The 20,627-nt window shown below is 47.9% G+C and overlaps 1 protein-coding gene across 5 annotated transcripts in view; it reads left to right on the top strand.

Moving 5' to 3' along the window:
• The window catches only part of LOC149451038 (uncharacterized), a 221,199-nt gene that overhangs the window by 91,908 nt on the left and 108,664 nt on the right, over nucleotides 1-20,627 (top strand). For 2 of the 5 annotated variants that reach the window (XM_089691129.1, XM_089691128.1), the window contains exon 2: nucleotides 17,263-19,916. The exons of 1 other annotated variant lie outside the window; for it this stretch is intronic. In XM_089691129.1, coding sequence (XP_089547255.1) covers nucleotides 17,594-18,907 — 1,314 coding nt within the window. In that variant the 5' untranslated portion in view covers nucleotides 17,263-17,593 and the 3' untranslated portion in view covers nucleotides 18,908-19,916. Of the gene's footprint in view, nucleotides 1-1,795; nucleotides 1,983-7,253; nucleotides 7,460-17,262; nucleotides 19,917-20,627 lie in introns of those variants that run through there. 2 more of the 5 variants (XM_089691127.1, XM_089691126.1) reach the window with 2 other exon arrangements.

The raw sequence follows: 20,627 nt of genomic DNA, 5'->3' as shown, positions 1-20,627 counted from the left end.
TTGTATTGTTACTGTCTTGTCTCATGTTCTGTCCCCCTTGCTACTGTACAGCGCTGAGCAAACCCTTTGGCGATATATAAATACTGTATAATAATAATAATAAACAGTGTAGAATGCCTGTCTACATAACAGCTGCTAAACATATACAACTTTACAAAGGGGACAACGGGGAGAGCACTTACCAAGGGGATAAAACAGGAACAGGAAGGGCAAAATGTGATCACAAAGGGAGGGTTCATCACAAGCCTCCCCCACTGCGTAACACCCGCCGGACCCGGTGAGACCTTCAAACGGGTCCGCTTGTGGCTGGTCGGTTCAGAGTGTTACTTCTCTAACTTGGCTTGCTGGGACAACCCATCCGCATTGGCGTTTTTGCTTCCCTGGTCGGCACTGGATGGTAACATTATAGGGTTGGAGGGCCAAGCTCCACCGCAGCAGATGACCATTGTCCCCGACGACCCAGTTTAGCCATACCAGGGGGTTGTGATCGGTGAGTACGGTGAAGGAGCGCCCGTACAGGTAGGGCTACAATTAATTGAGGGCCCATACTAAGGCAAGACACTCTTTCTCCACAGCAGCATAGACCACCTCCCGGGGTAACAACTTTCTACTTAGGTAGGCCACTGGATGGTCGTTCCCATCGTCCCCGATTTGGCTCAGAACCGCGCCCAATCCAAAGGCCAAGGCATTTGTGTGAACACAAAACCGTTTGGAAGGGTCAGGAGCAGCCAAAACGGGAGTATGGATTAGATCATGTTTGAGCTATTGGAAAGCCGTTTCACACTCTGGGGACCACACAACCTGTCGGGGCAGATTTTTCCGGGTCAGATCCATTAGGGGTTCTGCAGGCTGGGACTGGGAGAGATCAGATTCCGGGACTGGCAGAGGGAAGTCATATAATCGCAGCACTGATTACTGACACCACTCATGTCATGTAAGTGGCATTCTACTCCACTGACACCAATGTAAAGGACATACTACTCCACTGACACCAATGTAAGAGACATCCTACTCCACTGACACCAATGTAAGGGACATACTACTCCACTGACAAAAATGTAAGGGACATACTACTCCAATGACACCAATGTAAGGACATACTACTCCACTGACACCAATGTAAGGTACATACTACTACACCAATGTAGTGACATACTACTCCACTGATACCAATGTAAGGGACATACTACTCCACTGACACCAATGTAAGGGACATACTACTCCACTGACACCAATGTAAGGGACATACTACTCCACTGACACCAATGTAAGGGACATACTACTCCTCTGACACCAATGTAGGGGACATACTACTCCACTGACACCAATGTAAGGGACATACTACTCCACTGATACCAATGTAAGGGACATACTACTTCAATGACACCAATATAAGGGACATACTACTCCACTGACACCAATGTAATGGACATACTACTCCACTGACACCAATGTAAGGGACATACTACTCCACTGATACCAATGTAAGGGACATACTACTTCAATGACACCAATATAAGGGACATACTACTCCACTGACACCAATGTAATGGACATACTACTCCTCCGTGGGTGTCCCCAGTGTGCTGTCCCCCTTTCCTCGTGTCCCGGGTATTATATACAGTATATACACAGTGTGTCTGTATAGCCTGTAGTGTCCCGTCTTGTCTATTCTTAGTCTCTATCCATCTGGTGGTGGGGGGAGGGGGGCCTCTCTAATGGGGAATCTTCTTTGCTGTCACATGACCTCCCATGTGAAGGAATCTCCATGTCTGGGTGTGGAATGTAATGGGATCTTCCAGAGTAGACCTTCAGACTCCCCTCCATCTCTCTCCATTGGTGGGGAAACTTTTCCCTCTGAAAGAGTAAAGAGGACATGAGAAGGAAGAGAACGTCTCCACTTCCCGTCACTCAAAGCCAAAGGACTCATCCCAGCCATTCCTGGAGAGAAGGAGGACTAGAGGAATCCAGGAGGAGGACTGGTGAGGGTCTATACAGAGTACCCCTCATATGGTTCAGGAGGGGGCCGCATGCCTGGCACTCCGTTCCCTGGCCAGCTTGGCTGCATGCTTGGCACTCCCTTCCCTGGCCAGCTTGGCTGCATGCTTGGCACTCCCTTCCCTGGCCAGCTTGGCTCCATGCTCGGATTGGGGGTCCTCTATGGATTTTCTACAGGGTCCTCACACTATGTTTTATATATTTGTGTGATTAACCCCCTAATATCCACACCAGATTCAAAGTGTCTCATACATTTTTGGGGGGCTCTTTCATAGAGCAGATACCATGGAAGGGGTGTGACCCCGGACACAGTGGTGTAGACATGACTCGTCATTACTGGGGTCACTCATACATAAGGTGTGGAGTGACAGGATGCAGGGGAACTACAAGAATCAGAAAACCCCCTGATTATTTCTCTGTCAACCCTACAACACCCTGTACTCCCCACTGTCCCCCACACTGCTCCCTTTCCTCCCTACTGTCCCCCACACTACCCCCTGTTCTCCTTACTGTCCCCCACACTACCCCCTGTTCTTCCTACTGTCCCCCACACTGCCCCCTGTCCTCCCTACTGTCCCACACACTGCCCCCCGTCCTCCCTACTGTCCCCCACACTGCCCCCTGTCCTTCCTACTGTCAGCCACAATGCTCCCTGTCTTCCCTACTGTCCCCCACACTGCCCCCTGTCCTTCCTACTGTTCCCCACAATGCTCCCCGTCTTCCCTACTGTCCCCCACAATGCCTCCTGTCCTCCCTACTGTCCCCACAATTCCTCCTGTCCTTCCTACTGTCCCCACACTGCCCCTGTCCTCTCTACTGTCCCCCACACTGCTACTTGTCCTCCCTACTATCCCCACACTGCCCCAATGTCCTCCCTACTTTACCACACACTACCCCCATCCTCCCTACTATCCCCCACAATGCCCCCTTTCCTCCCTACTGTCCCCCACACTGCCCCCTGTCCTCCCTACTGTCCCCCACACTGCCCCCTGTCCTCCCTACTGTCCCCCACAATGCCCCTTTCCTCCCTACTGTCCCCCACAATGCCCCCTTTCCTCCCTACTGTCCCCACACTGCCCCCTGTCCTCTCTACTGTCCCACACACTGCCCCCTGTCCTCCCTACTGTCCCCCACAATGCCCCCGTCCTCCCTACTGTCCCCCACAATGCCCCCTGTCCTCCCTACTGTCCCACACACTGCCCCCCTGTCCTCCCTACTGTCCCCCACACTACCCCGTCCTCCCTACTGTCCCCCACAATGCCCCCTGTCCTCTGTACTGTCTGTACGGGGGGCTTATCGGAATCTGGAAGCCCCCCCATGTGAATGAGTATGGGGTACATGGTACTGCTACTCATTCACACAAAATTAAACTGTAGTGTAAAAATGACAGGAGACCTTCTGTGACAAGTCCTTTATTAAAAATAAAAATGTAAAAAATGTCCCCCGAATAGATCCAACGTCACTCACGATGCCCGCCGCCATCGTTACCCCAAAAAAGGAAAAAAAACTTGTGACTCCGGCTCCCGCCGTCTGACAGCTGCCCCCTCCATGACAGTTCTTATATGCAGTGATGACATCACATGGGGGCAGGGGTTTACCCCACCTCTTGTGACATAATCACGCACTGAAATTGGTCAAAGCATTGCACCTGACCTGTGATCCAGTCAGATTGAACAACAAATGCAGATTTTACCGGGTGTAAAAAATTGGTCAAAAGTGGTTAAAGTATCTCTCCGCCTACAAGGCCTTGCTGGACGTACAGCAAAAAGACACAAAAGATGCCCCTGGAAACGGTTTGGGAATGTCTCGGCTTATCCGTGTGTCTATGGGGCAATTGTTAGTGTTCAGATCAGCATTTTATACCAGATATTTATTTCCCCCCAAACAATGATATATTTTCTGAAAGCGGAGACCCCGGAGATTAAATGGTGGCAGTTTACATTTGTTATGTGGCAAACTATTTGTGCGGCTTTTTATCAAATGCATATTTTCAGGGAAAGAAATCCATTGAAATGAATGTTAGTGTGCGCAATCTCCGTATAATGTCCATTCATTGGTGAGATAGAAATGATGACGTTGCATCGAGTAAACAGATACCAAACATGTCCAGACTCCAAACTGTGTGCACCTATGACATGGCAAAGAACTATGGGGGCTGAAATCTGCCATAGGGGGCGCTCTCCAATCCTTTACAGGTCATCAGGTTTATATAACGTGTAGTAACCTGTGAATGATGGCCCTCGACTTATTCCTCTCACTCAGACGTGATGTGCCATGCAATGGCTGCTTACATACGCTTGTGTGCTCATTTACATTTGTTTGTATGTGCGGGGGAGGGGGGGGGTAACTATATACCAAGAGAGCTAACAAGTCCTCTATGTAATAGCATCAAGCAGGTGACCAGACCTCTTCATGAAGACCTTGGGGGTCTATTAGACCCCCAATGTCTCCCCTGCCCTCCACTGCTACTAATCCAAGACCTCCTCATGAAGACCTCAGGGGTCTATTAGACCCCCAATGTCTCCCCTGCCCTCCACTGCTACTAATCCAAGACCTCTACATGAAGACCTCAGGGGTCTATTAGACCCCCAATGTCTCCCCTGCCCTCCACTGCTACTAACCCAAGACCTCTACATGAAGACCTCAGGGATCTATTAGACCCCCAATGTCTCCCCTGCCCTCCACTGCTACTAACCCAAGACCTCTACATGAAGACCTCAGGAGTCTATTAGACCCCCAATGTCTCCCCTGCCCTCCACTGCTACTAATCCAAGACCTCTACATTAAGACCTCAGGGATCTTTTAGACCCCCAATGTCTCCCCTGCCCTCCCCTGCTACTAAGCCAAGACCTCTTCATGAAGACCTCAGGGATCTATTAGACCCCCAATGTCTCCCCTGCCCTCCACTGCTACTAATCCAAGACCTCCTCATGAAGACCTCAGGGGTCTATTAGACCCCCAATGTCTCCCCTGCCCTCCACTGCTACTAATCCAAGACCTCCTCATGAAGACCTCAGGGGTCTATTAGACCCCCAATGTCTCCCCTGCCCTCCACTGCTACTAATCCAAGACCTCTACATGAAGACCTCAGGGGTCTATTAGACCCCCAATGTCTCCCCTGCCCTCCACTGCTACTAACCCAAGACCTCTACATGAAGACCTCAGGGATCTATTAGACCCCCAATGTCTCCCCTGCCCTCCACTGCTACTAACCCAAGACCTCTACATGAAGACCTCAGGAGTCTATTAGACCCCCAATGTCTCCCCTGCCCTCCACTGCTACTAATCCAAGACCTCTACATTAAGACCTCAGGGATCTTTTAGACCCCCAATGTCTCCCCTGCCCTCCCCTGCTACTAAGCCAAGACCTCTTCATGAAGACCTCAGGGATCTATTAGACCCCCAATGTCTCCCCTGCCCTCCACTGCTACTAATCCAAGACCTCCTCATGAAGACCTCAGGGGTCTATTAGACCCCCAATGTCTCCCCTGCCCTCCACTGCTACTAATCCAAGACCTCTACATGAAGACCTCAGGGGTCTATTAGACCCCCAATGTCTCCCCTGCCCTCCACTGCTACTAACCCAAGACCTCTACATGAAGACCTCAGGAGTCTATTAGACCCCCAATGTCTCCCCTGCCCTCCACTGCTACTAACCCAAGACCTCCTCATGAAGACCTCAGGGGTCTATTAGACCCCCAATGTCTCCCCTGCCCTCCACTGCTACTAATCCAAGACCTCTACATGAAGACCTCAGGGGTCTATTAGACCCCCAATGTCTCCCCTGCCCTCCACTGCTACTAACCCAAGACCTCTACATGAAGACCTCAGGGATCTATTAGACCCCCAATGTCTCCCCTGCCCTCCACTGCTACTAACCCAAGACCTCTACATGAAGACCTCAGGAGTCTATTAGACCCCCAATGTCTCCCCTGCCCTCCACTGCTACTAATCCAAGACCTCTACATTAAGACCTCAGGGATCTTTTAGACCCCCAATGTCTCCCCTGCCCTCCCCTGCTACTAAGCCAAGACCTCTTCATGAAGACCTCAGGGATCTATTAGACCCCCAATGTCTCCCCTGCCCTCCACTGCTACTAATCCAAGACCTCCTCATGAAGACCTCAGGGGTCTATTAGACCCCCAATGTCTCCCCTGCCCTCCACTGCTACTAATCCAAGACCTCTACATGAAGACCTCAGGGGTCTATTAGACCCCCAATGTCTCCCCTGCCCTCCACTGCTACTAACCCAAGACCTCTACATGAAGACCTCAGGGATCTATTAGACCCCCAATGTCTCCCCTGCCCTCCACTGCTACTAACCCAAGACCTCTACATGAAGACCTCAGGAGTCTATTAGACCCCCAATGTCTCCCCTGCCCTCCACTGCTACTAACCCAAGACCTCTTCATGAAGACCTCGGGGGGCTATTAGACCCCCAATGTCTCCCCTGCCCTCCACTGCTACTAACCCAAAACCTCTTCATGAAGACCTCAGGGGTCTATTAGACCCCCAGTGTCTCCCCTGCCCTCCACTGCTACTAACCCAACTACAGCAGTCGGGAATGATGGCTCTGAACCTGGAAGTGACAGAATGTTTGTCATTTCGGGGTTCATTCATCACAGATGAGATCGGGGGATCAGATCCTCTCCAAGCTCCTCCTGCTTAGTAAGATGAAGTGGTTTACCGATGTTCCTCCGTCCTGGACATCCTAGAGGAAACACGGCAGGCACCAGCAGGGGGGAGGGGTGGCACATTCTCTGTACTGTAAAGTGATTGGCTGCTTCTACAGCTGCCCGGATCAATTTTACATGACCGCTGGCTGAAATAATAATACAAACCTCATTTGTGTTTAACCCCTTGAATACCAGAAGGATAAGAAATGTACCTTAGTAGACGAGGGGTTGGGTAATGAGGTGAAGCTCTCCTGACTTCCATCAGCCAATCATGTGGAAGCAAAATTGCATTTTTTTACATTTTCTTTGCGTGTGATTGGATATTCTTTGTAAAGTCAGATTTCACCGCATTCACTAAGCTCCGGGGGAAAGTTCTGTGAAAAGTGTAAAGTGAACAGCCTAGTTGTATTTAGTAAATCCCCCCTCTGTCTGTACACTGAACTGTCCGGAATGCAGGTCTGGGGCCAATAATGATGCAGACAGCTGACATACATGACATGGATCCTAATACCCCTCCCCCTCCTCTCCCACCCTACTTAATATAGACCAGCAGACTAGAATATCCTCCTGTGCCCCCCCTGCACACTGACACAGGATGGGGGATGGTGTGGGACAAGGCAGAGGGGGGGCATGTTCTCATGGAAGATGACTGAATGAGATTTTGAGCTTCACCCTTGTCTTTGCTGGTATATGGAAGATCACTTGGTGGTGGTAATGGAGCTGAACCCGGCAATGAAGCAGATCTACAGTACAGCTACCATTACTGGTCCCTCAATGGTCCCAAGGTCAGTGCAGATCTCCATAATGTTCCTCTATGCCCCCCACCAACTTACTTCTAACCCCCTCAACAGAGCTACGACCTTCTTTTAGTTTTGTGTTAATTAGACCTCAGCAGGCAGTTGTCACCGACAATCTGTCCAAGAGTTCACTTTACTGTCCCAGCACCTCAATGCATCCTTTGACCCCCCTCCCCCACCCTAGTAAAACACTCCCAGCACACAGCTAACCCTTTGATCGTCCCTCATGTTAACCCCTTCCTGCCCAGTGTCATTAGCACAGTGTCAGGGCTTTTTTTTAGCTCTGATCACTGTATTGGTGTCACTGGGGATGTCAGTGACACCAAGTCAGTTTCCCCCCCCCAGTGTCAGAACTCCCATGACAAAATGAAAAAAATGGTGTGGAGGCCCCAGAAAATCCATACCAGACCCTTATCCTAGCATGCAGCCCGGCAGGTCAGGAAAGGGGAGGGGGACGAGCGAGTGCTGCAGCGGCAGTGGCGGTGATGGCGGACATCGTGATTGGTGTTGGATCTACTGCGGGGGACATTCTCTTAGTTTTTTCTTTAATAGAGGACTTGTCACAGACCCTGTCCTGTCTTTTTTCACACTACACTTTTTGTTTTTTTGTGAATGTGTAACGGTACCATGTACCCCATACTCCTTCACATGGGGGGGCGGGATATCGGGTCTCCCTTGTTAAAGGGGCCTTCCAGATTCTGATAAGCCCCCCGCCCACAGACCCCCAAAACCACTGGCCAGGGTTGGGGAGAAGAGGCCCTTGTGCCCATCAACATGGGGACCAGGTGCTTTGTGGGGAGCCCCTCCTGCCCAAAAGCACCTCCCCATGTTGAGGGCATGTGACCTGGTATGGTTCAGGAGGGGGGGGGCGCTTGCTCCCTCCTTTCCTGACCTGCCGGGCTGCATGCTCGGATAAGGGTCTGGTATGGATTTGGGGGGACCTACAAGCCATTTTTTATAAACATTTGGGTGTGGGAGTTCCACTCAAAATCCATACCAGACCTGAAGGGCTTGGTATGGATGGGAGGGGGGACCCCATGCTGTTTTTTGATTATTTGTTAATTGCCGGCAAATTCTTTTACATTCAGCTGTCAGTGGGGAACCCTGCAGACAGCTGAAACATTGCCGCATGGTTGTCACTACTAAAATACCGCATGACTCCATCAAATACCTCCTGCAGTATTTTAGTGGCGTTCACTTTTTCTGACCTCCGGAACGGATTAATTGGTTTTCAATGCATTCCTATGGGAAACCGCGTTTTGGTTTATGAATTTTTTGCTATACAAAAAGTCCAGCAGAACGAATTAAATTCCTAAACCGAGGTATGCCTCTGTGTGTGTGTATACAGTATATACAGTATGTGTGTATTTACATAGACATGGCTTAGTCTGTATATTCTAGGGACATGTGGTGTCAATTAGTCGTATGTTGGCTTGCACCCCTCCCCCGAGGTTGTATGAGGATAAGGTCTCACATGCATTTAGTACATAAAGGTTTAAGTATGTATAAGTTCGGAATGGAAGTCCTTTACACTGTAGGATTCCCTGATTAACATATTCAAATGAAAAAGGAGTTTACATTGAAATCCATCTATTGGCGTCTGTAATATGATGGGAGAAAGAAAGAAAAAAGAAGGAAAAAATACCTTCAAGGTTTGATCTAGTTCAGTGCCAGGTTATTGTTTGGGTCAAGGTCAAAAGGTCAGTGTCAAAGGTCAGTGTCAAAGGTCAGTGTCAAAGCTCAGGATTAAAAAAAACAATTGGTATCAGTGTCAGTTAGTGTCAGTTAGTGTCAGTTAGTGTCAGTGTCGGTGTGTTTTAGGTAAAAAAAAAAAAAAAAGACAAAAGCAAAATGCGCACCATTGTTTCTGGGCGGTACTCCGGGTACAAACAACAAATAACATACACATATATGGTGTCACCGTGATCGTCAAGGGCTGGAGAATTTATTTTGGGTTGTTCTTTGGTGGTAGGTTATGGTAGTAACAAGAAACACACAGCTAACTAAAAAATATATATTTTTTTACTATTTTGGGCCAGTTTTCTTTTGATAATAAAAAAAAAATCAGGAGCTATCCATTACCATTTACCACCAAATGAAAGTGCGATTTGTCCTGAAAAAAATGCGGCATAATCCACCCGGATGTACAAAGTAGTTGTGATGATACGGACGGTTTTACTATCACGTCAACGTTGCATAATTCTGCCTCGGCATTTAGATTTGTTTTACCCTCAGGCATGAAGGGTTACAAAGAGGTTCTCACCCTTCCGAGTCCATTATTTCTGATTGAATTTGAAAGGTTCTAAGTGGATTGAACAGATTGTTTTTCAGGCCTATGAATTACGTGACAAAGTGCCTCCTTTCCATTATTGAAGCCCACTCCAGTAGTGAGCACTTCTTGGGCTTCTCATCATCAGGTTCCTGTGTCTCAGATCTGTAAGTCCTGCTCTTCAATGTATATGTCCTCTAAGTTTTACAAGGTCCATGTATCGGCCAGTTCATCCATTTTGTTCACCAACCTGCAAAACCTCTGCTGCAGCCAGAACTCATTTATTTAGTGGTGGAATCCCTACTGTCACTAAATGAGAGTTTTTGGTTTGGTGGCTAGGATACTGGAAGCCACCGCCATCCTAGCAACCGAGGAAGCTGTTCGGACCTTAGCAACCAATGATTGCTACAAAGCATCATTGGCTGTTACGTAGGTTTCACCATAACAACCCATGATGCAGTGCAAGTGCCTGCGTCTTAGCAACCAATAAGGTGGTGCCGCACAGTTCCACTGGTTGCTAGGACACAGGTGGCCAGGGTATGGGATTTAGCGATGAAGTAGTGACATTTAGACAATTTAGTCAATGACCTCACCTGGAAGCCCTTTATTTCACTTTCAGCTGTCAGCATGGGAAATGTCATTTGTGGACAGAATATGTTGGGATAGTCTTGGTGGTCCGTGTGTTTTCTTTGGCAAGTTGGAGGAACATAAAACACCGGATGCCATGATTATTATCTATGATGGGGTCTTTGTTGTTGGTTAGACTTTATCATGGTGTTTATTTTCTATTTGACCTTTTTCTTGTAAATGAGTAACCAGACATACTATGTACCTCTTACACATTTATGTAGGGGGGCAGATGTCTGGGGGCCCCTCTTACAAATCTTCCCTGCAGACCCTCACAACCACTCAGCTAGAATTGGGGGGAAGAGGCCTTGTCCCCATCAACATGGCTAGGCAGCCTGTGGTACCCTTCTCATGTTGAGGGCATTTGGCCTGGTATGGGTTAGGTAGAGGGCTACCACTTGCTGACCCCATTTCCTGGCCAGCCAGACTTCCTGCGTAGATATGGATTAGCTATGGATTTTGGGGAGTCAAGAATAAGGGTCGGGTATGAATGGTGAGAGGAATTCCAGCCACTTTGTATTGTTTCTCTCTGATTTTGTTTTTCTACATTCTACAGGTATGCCATTTGACAGGCAGGTCTGAAGCATTACTAAAGGATTTGTTTTCAATTAAAATAACACACATGGTACCCTTACCTGCTCCCTGCAATGGTACTGCACAGAGCAGCCCCAAACCTCCTCTTCTGGGGTCCCCTGCTGGATATTTTAAGCTCCTTTTCTTCAGTTTCTTCCCTGTAGCAAGCCACTTGCTCTGGGGGCTGGCATGTGGACTAGCTCCCCAGGGCCGGTCTGCGTGTGTCTATAGATATACACAGAGTGGCTCGGCCCCACCCCCTGCTCTCAGGATTTACCTGACAGTAGAAGGAGCCAATGGTTCCCACTGCTGCCCGATCCTCCTGTGAGAAGAGAAAGATGGGAGAAGAACCGCAGTCGGGCTCAGTGCTGGATCAATGCAGGACTCAGGTAAGTGTTTGGTTGGAACACAGAAAGTGGCAGAACATTGTTTACCTTAATGTGGGGAATGCTTTAAGGGAAGAAAAGATTTTATGTTCAGGGCCAGTTCCCACCATAACCACCTGCAGACCAGTGACGTGCCCATACGTTGCCGGACCTTCGCTGGTGATACTGGGATGATGGCTGCAGCTGAAGAAGTCATCCCGGTGTTGTTTATTAGAGGCGAGGGTCTGCTTTCTTATAAAAGCAATCCAACCAGATAATTAGCCGCTGGATTGCTTTTACAAGCAGCGGGAGGGGACCTCCCCCCTCCCACCACCTTCTGTGGCCCTCTCAGCCTCTCCTGTCCCATAGAAGTAAACAGAGGCCAGATCGGCCCTGATGGCCTCCATGATACAGGAAGATGGAAGTGATGAGCATTCATCCCTTCTGGTTTTCTGGAATATAAAATGGTAAGGCCCCTTTCACACCGGGTGGGCCCGTCAGCGGATCCTCTTGCTCAGCGGGGGATCTCTCTGCTGATCGCTGTTGGGCAAATGGATGACAAGTCTGTGTCTGCTTCGCTTATACAGAGCGGACATGGACACGGCCCGCTGTCCTCTATGGGCGGTCAGACTGCCATGTGATCCGATCCAATGGACAGGAGGGGAATGGATCCCCATCTGTCTCTTTTTGGTGGATCGAATCGGATGTCGGCGACTGTAAAGGGACACATATCCGTTTACACCTGCCGCTCCATAGAGGAGAATAGAGGTTCTGATCGGGTCCGGACCCAATCGGAACGTCCGTGTGAAAGGGGCCTAAAGTATCTGATTACACTGATCTTGGTGCGATCAGATGTTAAGGGCAGAGGAAAGATTTGGAGGCTAATACACCCCAGATCTCTCCATAAAGAGTACCTGTCACTGCCTATTGCTATCACAGGGGATATTTATATTTTCTGTGATACCAATAAAAGTCATCCAAATGAAATGTAAAGCGACAATGTCAACAAAATAAATGGAAAGAAATATGCAGCCCCCCTCCCCCCCGTGCTTGTGCACAAAAGGTGAATGCACGAGACATGCCGCACGCTTTCAAACAGCGATGGTCCCACACATGTGAGGTAACACCGTGAACATCAGATCGAGGGCAGTAATTCTAGTACAAGACCTCCTGTGTAAATCTAAAGTGGGGCCCTGTAAAGGCTTTTATAGCATCTCCTGTGCCTACAACAACGCGCTGTCAGCAGCCCTTGACTCACTAGCGCCTTTAACCACACGCAACATCAGACTCCGACCGCTCCAGCCCTGGCAGACTGATCACACCAAAACCCTCAAACGACGCAGTCGTGCCCTGGAGCGACTATGGCGCAAAACAAAATCCCAACAAGCTTTCACCTGCTACAAATCTGCCTTGCGCACCTACACCTCCTCCCTCCACGCAGCCAAACAAGCCTACTTCCTGACCCTCATCAAGGCCCTCTCCTCCAATCCTCACCGACTCTTCTCCACCTTCAACTCTCTACTCTCGCCACCCCCACCTCCACCCAGCACCTCACTCACTGCCCTTGAGATTGCCAATCACTTCAAAAACAAGATTGACACAATTCGCAAGGACATCGCCGCAACTCACACGCCCTCTCAACCTGTCCCCTCTCACACAGCTACCCCCTCATCCCCCCTCCCCCTCGACATAACCCGCAGGGACTTCGTCACTGCTCAAACTCCCTCCAACCCCGTTCCCCCTCACTCAGCTACCCCCTCATCCCCCCTCTCCCACAGCCCCACCACTGCTCTGACCTCCACTCCCACCCCACCCTACATTCCTCATACTGAAGCTCCCCCAACACTCCGCACCTTTGACCTTACTACCATCGAGGAAGTCTCCAAGATCCTCTCTGATGCCCGCCTCACCACCTGCCCCCTCGACCCTATCCCCTCACAATTCCTACGACCTCCCTCCCCCTCCATCCTACGCTCCCTCACCCACATCTTTAATCTCTCCCTCTCCTCCGGCACTTTCCCCTCCCCACTGAAGCATGCACACATCACCCCCATACTTAAAAAGCCCTCCCTGGACCCCAATGACCCGAACAACCTCAGACCCATCTCCCTGCTCTCACTTACATCTAAACTTCTCGAGCGCCTAGTCTACACCCGCCTATGCTCTCACCTTAACGACAACAACCTCCTCGATCCCCTACAGTCTGGCTTCCGCCCCCTACACTCCACCGAAACTGCCTTACTCAAACTCTCCAACGACCTGCTAACCGCCAAAGCTAATGGCCACTATTCAGTGCTCCTACTCCTTGACCTCTCTGCGGCCTTCCACACAGTCGACCAACCCCTCCTCCTCAAAAAACTACACTCCCTCAGCCTCAGAGATTCTGCTCTCTCCTGGCTCTCATCTTACCTGTCACAACGCTCTTTCAGCGTTACCTATAATGCCACCACCTCCCCCTCACTCCCCCTCTCTGTTGGGGTCCCTCAAGGCTCTGTCCTTGGGCCCCTTCTCTTCTCCATCTACACCTCCTCCCTTGGCCAACTCATACACTCTCAGGGCTTCAACTACCACCTCTATGCCGACGACACACAAATCTATCTCTCAACCCCCCACCTCACCCCCTCGGTCTCTGCCCAAATCACACACCTACTGAGCGACATATCAGATTGGATGTCGCTCCACTTCCTTAAACTGAATCTCTCCAAAACCGAGCTCCTTGTCTTCCCCCCAGCCCGAACCCCACCCCCCATTGACTTCTACATCACATCCAACAACGCCAATATCAAACCCGCTCTGCAGGCCAGAGTACTTGGTGTCATTCTGGACTCCAACCTATCCTTCCAGCCCCAAGTCCAATCTTTAACAAACTCATGCAGACTCCACCTCCGCAACATGCAGACTCCGCCTCCGCAACATCGCCAAAATCCGCACGTTCCTAACCCCAGAAACCACTAAACAGCTCATCCACTCCCTCATCATATCACGACTCGACTACTGCAACTCCCTCCTCACTGGCCTGCCTCGCCGCTGGCTATCCCCACTTCAGTCCATCCTGAATACGGCTGCCAGACTCATTCACCTTTCCAACCGCTCCATTTCCGCCACCCCCCCTCTGCCAATCCCTCCACTGGCTTCCGATTGCGCAACGGATCAAATTTAAAATCCTAACACTGACGTACAAAGCTGTCCACCATACTGCCCCGAACTACATCACTGACCTAATATCCAAGTACCACCCAACACGCACACTCCGCTCCTCACAAGACCTCCTTCTCTCTAGTTCCCTGGTCTCCTCCTCCCATGCCCGCCTCCAGGACTTCTCCAGGGTGTCACCCATCCTCTGGAACTCCCTTCCCCAACCCATCAGATTATCATCTACTCTCCTCTCCTTTAGGCGCACCCTGAAAACCCATCTCTTCAGGGAAGCCTACCCCACCCCCTGCTAACTTGCCGACCTCCTCCACTCTTCCTACCACTCCATCCCCCACAGCTATCTCCTCCTGTGCCACCATCCCCTCCCTCCTAGATTGTAAGCTCGAAAGAGCAGGGCCCTCGATCCCCTCATGTATCACATTGTATTGGTATTGTTCTGTCACATGTTCTGTCCCCCTTTGTAATGTACAGCGCTGAGTGAACTATTGGCGCTTTATAAATACTGTATAATAATAATAATAATAATAATAATGACATTTACGTCATTTGTGGCTGTTGCAGGCGTGCGCACTTTTAAAGAATGACACGTTTGGTATTTATTCACTCGCCGTAACATACATTTTTAAAAATGTTACCAAACAATTTGGTGTTACATTGTGTTTTTTTTACATCAACATTTTTAAAAATGTATTTTTCCCCAATATTTGCACTACAAAAACAGCTGCGCAAATACTGCGTGTAAAAAATTACAGCACCCTTCATTTTATTCTCTAGGACCTCCGCTATAAAAAGTCTATAACGTTTGGGGCTCTAACTGATTTTCTAGCAAAAAATCTGATTTTGAAATGTAAATAAAAATGGTCAGAAAAGGCCTAATCTTCAAGTGGATACATTGCACAGGAACGTGCTGCGCATGCAATGCTCTGTGCGTTCCAGTGCGATTCACATGCTATCTGGGTGCAGTATGATTTCACACCATTCATTTGAATTGGCTGAAATGGCACCAGACCACAGCTAAAGTTGTGCTTGGACTACTTCACAAAACACACAGCAACCGGACCGCATGGAACGTCAGTACTTCTGTGCCATGCCATCCAGTGCTGGAAAATGCCCTGTGATTGTGGCCTGCGTTTGGGGTGTCGTTAGCATTGCACTGACACCAGGTGGGGGACACAAACATGGACCTCAGATTTCCCACATCACATTCTGGTGTCAACTGGCCCTCAGAACCACTCTAAACGCATAATCTTCATAGATATTGGGACACGATTGTCGGCACCATTAATCAAGCTTTTTTCAATGACATCAAACTGAACCCAAACCCCTTCACGCCTGAAGGTACAACAAATGTTAATGCCTAAGCACAATTTTGCAGCTTTGACATGCGTTAGTGAAACCGTCATCACAACTACTTTGTGCATCCAGTTGGTAAATGGTAATGGACGTCTCCTGATTTTATTTTTATGTGATCAAAGGAAAACAGGCCCAAAATAGTGAAAATCATTTTTTCTAAAGTTAGCTGTATATTTCTTGCTGCTGCCATAACCTACCACCAAAGGACAACCCCCAACAATTCTCCTGCCCCCGACGATGGCAGCAATACCTCGTATGTGTATGTTAGTTGCTGTTTGTACCCGGAGTACAGCCCAGGAACAGTACTGCGCAGTTTTCTTTACATTTTTTTTTTTACCTACTAAAACACACCGACACTAACTGACACTGATACTAATTTACATAAATAAATAACCCCCCCAAAATACTGACTCTGACCTTAACCTTTGACCCTGACCTTGACCCAAACACTAACCCTGGCACTGTCCTAGATCAAACCTTCATCTACGTATTTTTTATTTTTTTTTATTTTAAATTACTGTTATTATTATTATTATTAATTGATTTTTTACACACTGTTGTTTGTCTCTCTCTCTCCTCTCAGAGAAAAAAAAATGTAAGAAAACACGTGGGGCGAGCTTCACAGTGACTCCTCACTGTGATAGCCAATCAGAGGCTCACAGCGATCAGGTGACCCAGAGTTGGGAGTTCTGAGTTTTGATCATTAGTATGGGACCCAGAGCTCTCAGTGAGACCCCCGCCTCTGTGCTGGGAGCTGGCCATACAGCGTGCTCCCACCACAAAGACAGATATGCAAATATGCAGCCCCAGGGAAAAAAAATCCAGTCCAGTGGGGCCGTATACTGTATTTGCGTATGCTCGGTGTCAAGGGGCTGAGCAATGTGTTCTAGGTACCTTAGAAGGTGTGATTACACAGACGTATACTAAGGTGGCCATATCTAGGGCTTTGTGTCAGGCATGGAAACTTATCTTGCTAGACTGGGAATCTCCAACCCCACCCAGTTCCCAGGAATGGCTTCACCATATGAACATCACCCAGCATTATTTTCCAGCATAGGGGGTTGCCCTGGAAAATTTGACAAACTGTGGGATAGATGGATGAGTACTCCGGGTCTAGCGCCCATTGAGCTAGTATTGTATAAGATGGTAATGTGATGCAAGGTGTACTCCTATACTTTTGAATTTTAACATATTATTTTTCTATCCCAAGTGGACCATGATGGCTGTGAAAACCCAATAGCATAAGGCTGTTGTGCGCTATGTTACACGTTTCTGACTTTGGATGTGTTTCATTATCTGACAATGCATGTCGTGATACTGATTGTACTCTGATGTCAACTCTGGAATGTTTTGGATGTTTTCATAAATTTTCTTTTTAATTAAAAAAATATAGAAAACATCTTTATTTAGCCCTTTATATGGAATTCTGACTTTTTTGTTTTTCTGTACAGGTGGATTGAAGAACCAAGTTTTCGGTCATGCTGGTCTTCATAAGTACAACTCAGTCACATGGGAAACGAGCCAAATGGATGTCTTAGGTGACTGAACGTCTTTATTGTAGTTCACTGGAGGATTCACACAGGACACAAGACATATCAGTGTTCTCAATGTTGTAAATGTTTTGGATCCTCTTCAACATTGATCCCCCCTCAGAGGACAACAGGAGAGAAGACATTTCAGTGTTGTGGAAGTGACAATGCTTTACAATGTAGTTCAACCCTTGCATCCATAACAATTATTTCAAAAGCTATTTCTTGTTTGGATTGTGATAAAGGTTTTACAATGAAGGCAAAACATATCACACACCAGAAGGGTCACACTGAAGAGAAACCTTTTCAGTGTTCTGAGTGCAACACAGCTTTTACAACAAAGGGTAATCTTACCAAACACCAGAGGGTTCACACCGGAGAAAAGCCATATCAGTGTTCTGAATGTGATAAAACCTTTACATCGAAGGATCAACTTATCACACATCAGAGGAGTCACACCGGAGGGAAGCCATATCAGTGTTCTGAATGTGATAAAACCTTTACATCGAAGGATCAACTTATCGAACACCAGAGAATTTATACTGGAGAGAAGCTATATCAGTGTTCTGAATGTGATAGAACCTTTACATCGAAGGATCAACTTATCACACACCAGAGGGTCCACACTAGAGAGAAGCCATATCAGTGTTCTGAATGTGATAAAGCTTTTGCAATGAAATGTAATCTTATGAAACACCAGAGGATTCACACTGGAGAGAAGCCATATCAGTGTTCTGAATGTGATAAAGCTTTTGCAATGAAATGTAATCTTCTGACACACCAGAGGATTCACACTGGAGAGAAGCCATATCAGTGTTCTGAATGTAATGAAACCTTTAGATGGAAGGGTTATCTTCTCACACACCAGAGGATTCACACTGGAGCAAAGCCACATCAATGTTCTGAATGTGATAAAGCTTTTAAAACTAAGTCAGAGCTTATCACACACCAGATTGTTCACACTGGAGAGAAGCCATATCAATGTTCTGAATGTGATAAAGCTTTTACAATGAAGTCAAATCTTATCACACACGAGAGGATTCACACTGGAGAGAATCCATATCAGTGTTCTGAATGTGATAAAGCTTTTAAAAGGAAGTCAAATCTTATCACACACCAGAGGATTCACACTGGAGAGAAGCCATATCAGTGTTCTGAATGCAATACCACTTTTAGAGAAGCATCATCCCTTATCAGACACCAGATGATTCACACTGGAGAGAAGCCACATAAATGTTCTGAATGTGATAAAGCTTTTAAAACAAAGTCAAGGCTTATCATACACAAAATAGCTCACAGTGGAGAGAAGCCATATCAGTGTTCTGAATGTGACAAAACATTTACAACCAACAGCAGTCTTATCATGCACCAGTATACTCACACTGGAGAAAGGCCATATCAGTGTTCTGAATGTGGCAAAGCTTTTGCATATAAGCTTAGCCTTATCATACACCAGAGGAGTCACACTGGAGAGAAGCCATATCACTGTTCTCAATGTGACAAATCTTTTAAACATAGAGAACAACTTAACACACACAAGAGGGTCCACACCAGAGAAAAGCCGTAGCCATGTTGTGAGTGTAACAGATTTTTTTACATAAGTCACATGTGATAATACACCAGAGGATTCACAGGCTTCAGCTGCAGGAGGTAATGGGGAGAAGGGGGGTTTAAAGGGGTAGAATCCCAAGACTATTTTACCTTTTGACTATTTTCATCAGACAAGTATCAACAGTGAATTGTGTTTCCTAATGATTTTAATCTCTATCCTTTTTATGGAGCTTTGACTGAACATGTAATATATTTTCATCATTCATTAACTGAGCTGTGTTCCCAAATGTTTTCTTCATTGTCAGATCCTGAGCTAATGCATTACCAACACTGCCTCAGCACCAAGACTAGGTAGTGGTCAAGTGGCATCTTACCAAGCCTCCAAAGCCTCAGTGGGAGAGACTTTTCTAGATTCTGCTGACTATTCCAATATCCGTCTAGCTTGAGGGCTCCAGCTACGCTCACCTTGTCCACGCCTCCCTTCACATATTCCACCTCCCCTCCAATGATCAATGCCTTATTTCCAGGTTCCTCCTCCTCTTATGGATGACAGCTTTACAGGTAGGACTGCAACAGGGACAACAGCCATGGAGAAATCTCTGTTCAGTGAGAAATCAAATTCCTAAGCTGGTGTAGACCTTCCAACACCAATTCACTGCTCTTTGTTTGGGATGTGTTCAACAGTACCACTTACACCCAGCTGGCTGCTTGTGTTCCATCTTGTCCTGCCACAAGTCTAAGGGATTCCATCAGGAGAAGATTGGACTTCCTTATTATATTGTCTCTCTGTTCAGCTATTGCTCCTCTCCATAGACCGATCACATACTACGACTGCATCTTCTGGGTGACTGAAATTCCTCTGACTCGGGTTCTCTTCAATGACTCTGAATAGTCAATTCTCTTTTTTTGGGTAGATATTGTTTGTGAAGAACCCTTTTTTGACCCTAGAAATATTCTGATGTTGACCCTAAAGTGTAACTACGGTTAGAATTAATATTTACATAAAGGGTGCAATCTGTCCTGAACCACTTTATTATTATTATTATTACTACGAGTTTATATAGCGCCAAAGGGTTTGCTCAGCGCTGTACAATAGGGGGGGACAATACATGGCACAGTACAACAAAGACAGACAGCGTACGAGGGGTAAGAGGGCCCTACTCTTACGAGCTTACAATCTAGGAGGGAGGGGGTAAAGGTACAGTAGGAAGTGGCTGGGGGGGATGAAGTGGTAGGAGGAATGAGGGAGGATGGCCGTTAGGTGAGGGTGGGGTAGGCTTCCCTGAAGAGATGGGTTTTGAGGGAGCACCTGAATGTGAATAGAGAAGGCGACAGTCTGATGGATTGGGGCAGTGAGTTCCAGAGGATGGGGGAGGACCTGGAGAAGTCCTGCAGTCGTGCATGGGAGGAGGAGACCAGGGAGCAGGATAGAAGGAGGTCCTGTGAGGAGCGAAGGGTACGGGTAGGGTGGTACCTGGTGATCAGATTGGTGAGGTAGTCAGGGGCAGTGTTGTGAACGGCTTTGTAGGTCAGGGTAAGGAGTTTAAATTTGATGCGTTGGGCAATCGGGAGCCAGTGGAGGGAGAGGCAGAGGGGGGTGGCAGAGGTGGAGCGGGTGGTAAGGTGGATGAGTCTGGCAGCTGAGTTCAGGATGGTCTGGAGCGGGGAGAGCCTGCACTTGGGTAGGCCAGTGAGGAGGGAGTTGCAGTAGTCAAGGCGTGAGATGATGAGGGAGT

This window comes from Staurois parvus, unplaced genomic scaffold, assembly GCF_062004578.1.
Source record: "Staurois parvus isolate SC_StPar_1 unplaced genomic scaffold, SC_StPar_1.0 ptg000551l, whole genome shotgun sequence".
NCBI classification, from domain to species: Eukaryota; Metazoa; Chordata; class Amphibia; order Anura; family Ranidae; genus Staurois; species Staurois parvus.
The sequence above is the reverse complement of the archived record's forward strand: the minus strand, read 5'-3'. Positions and strand labels throughout refer to the sequence as shown.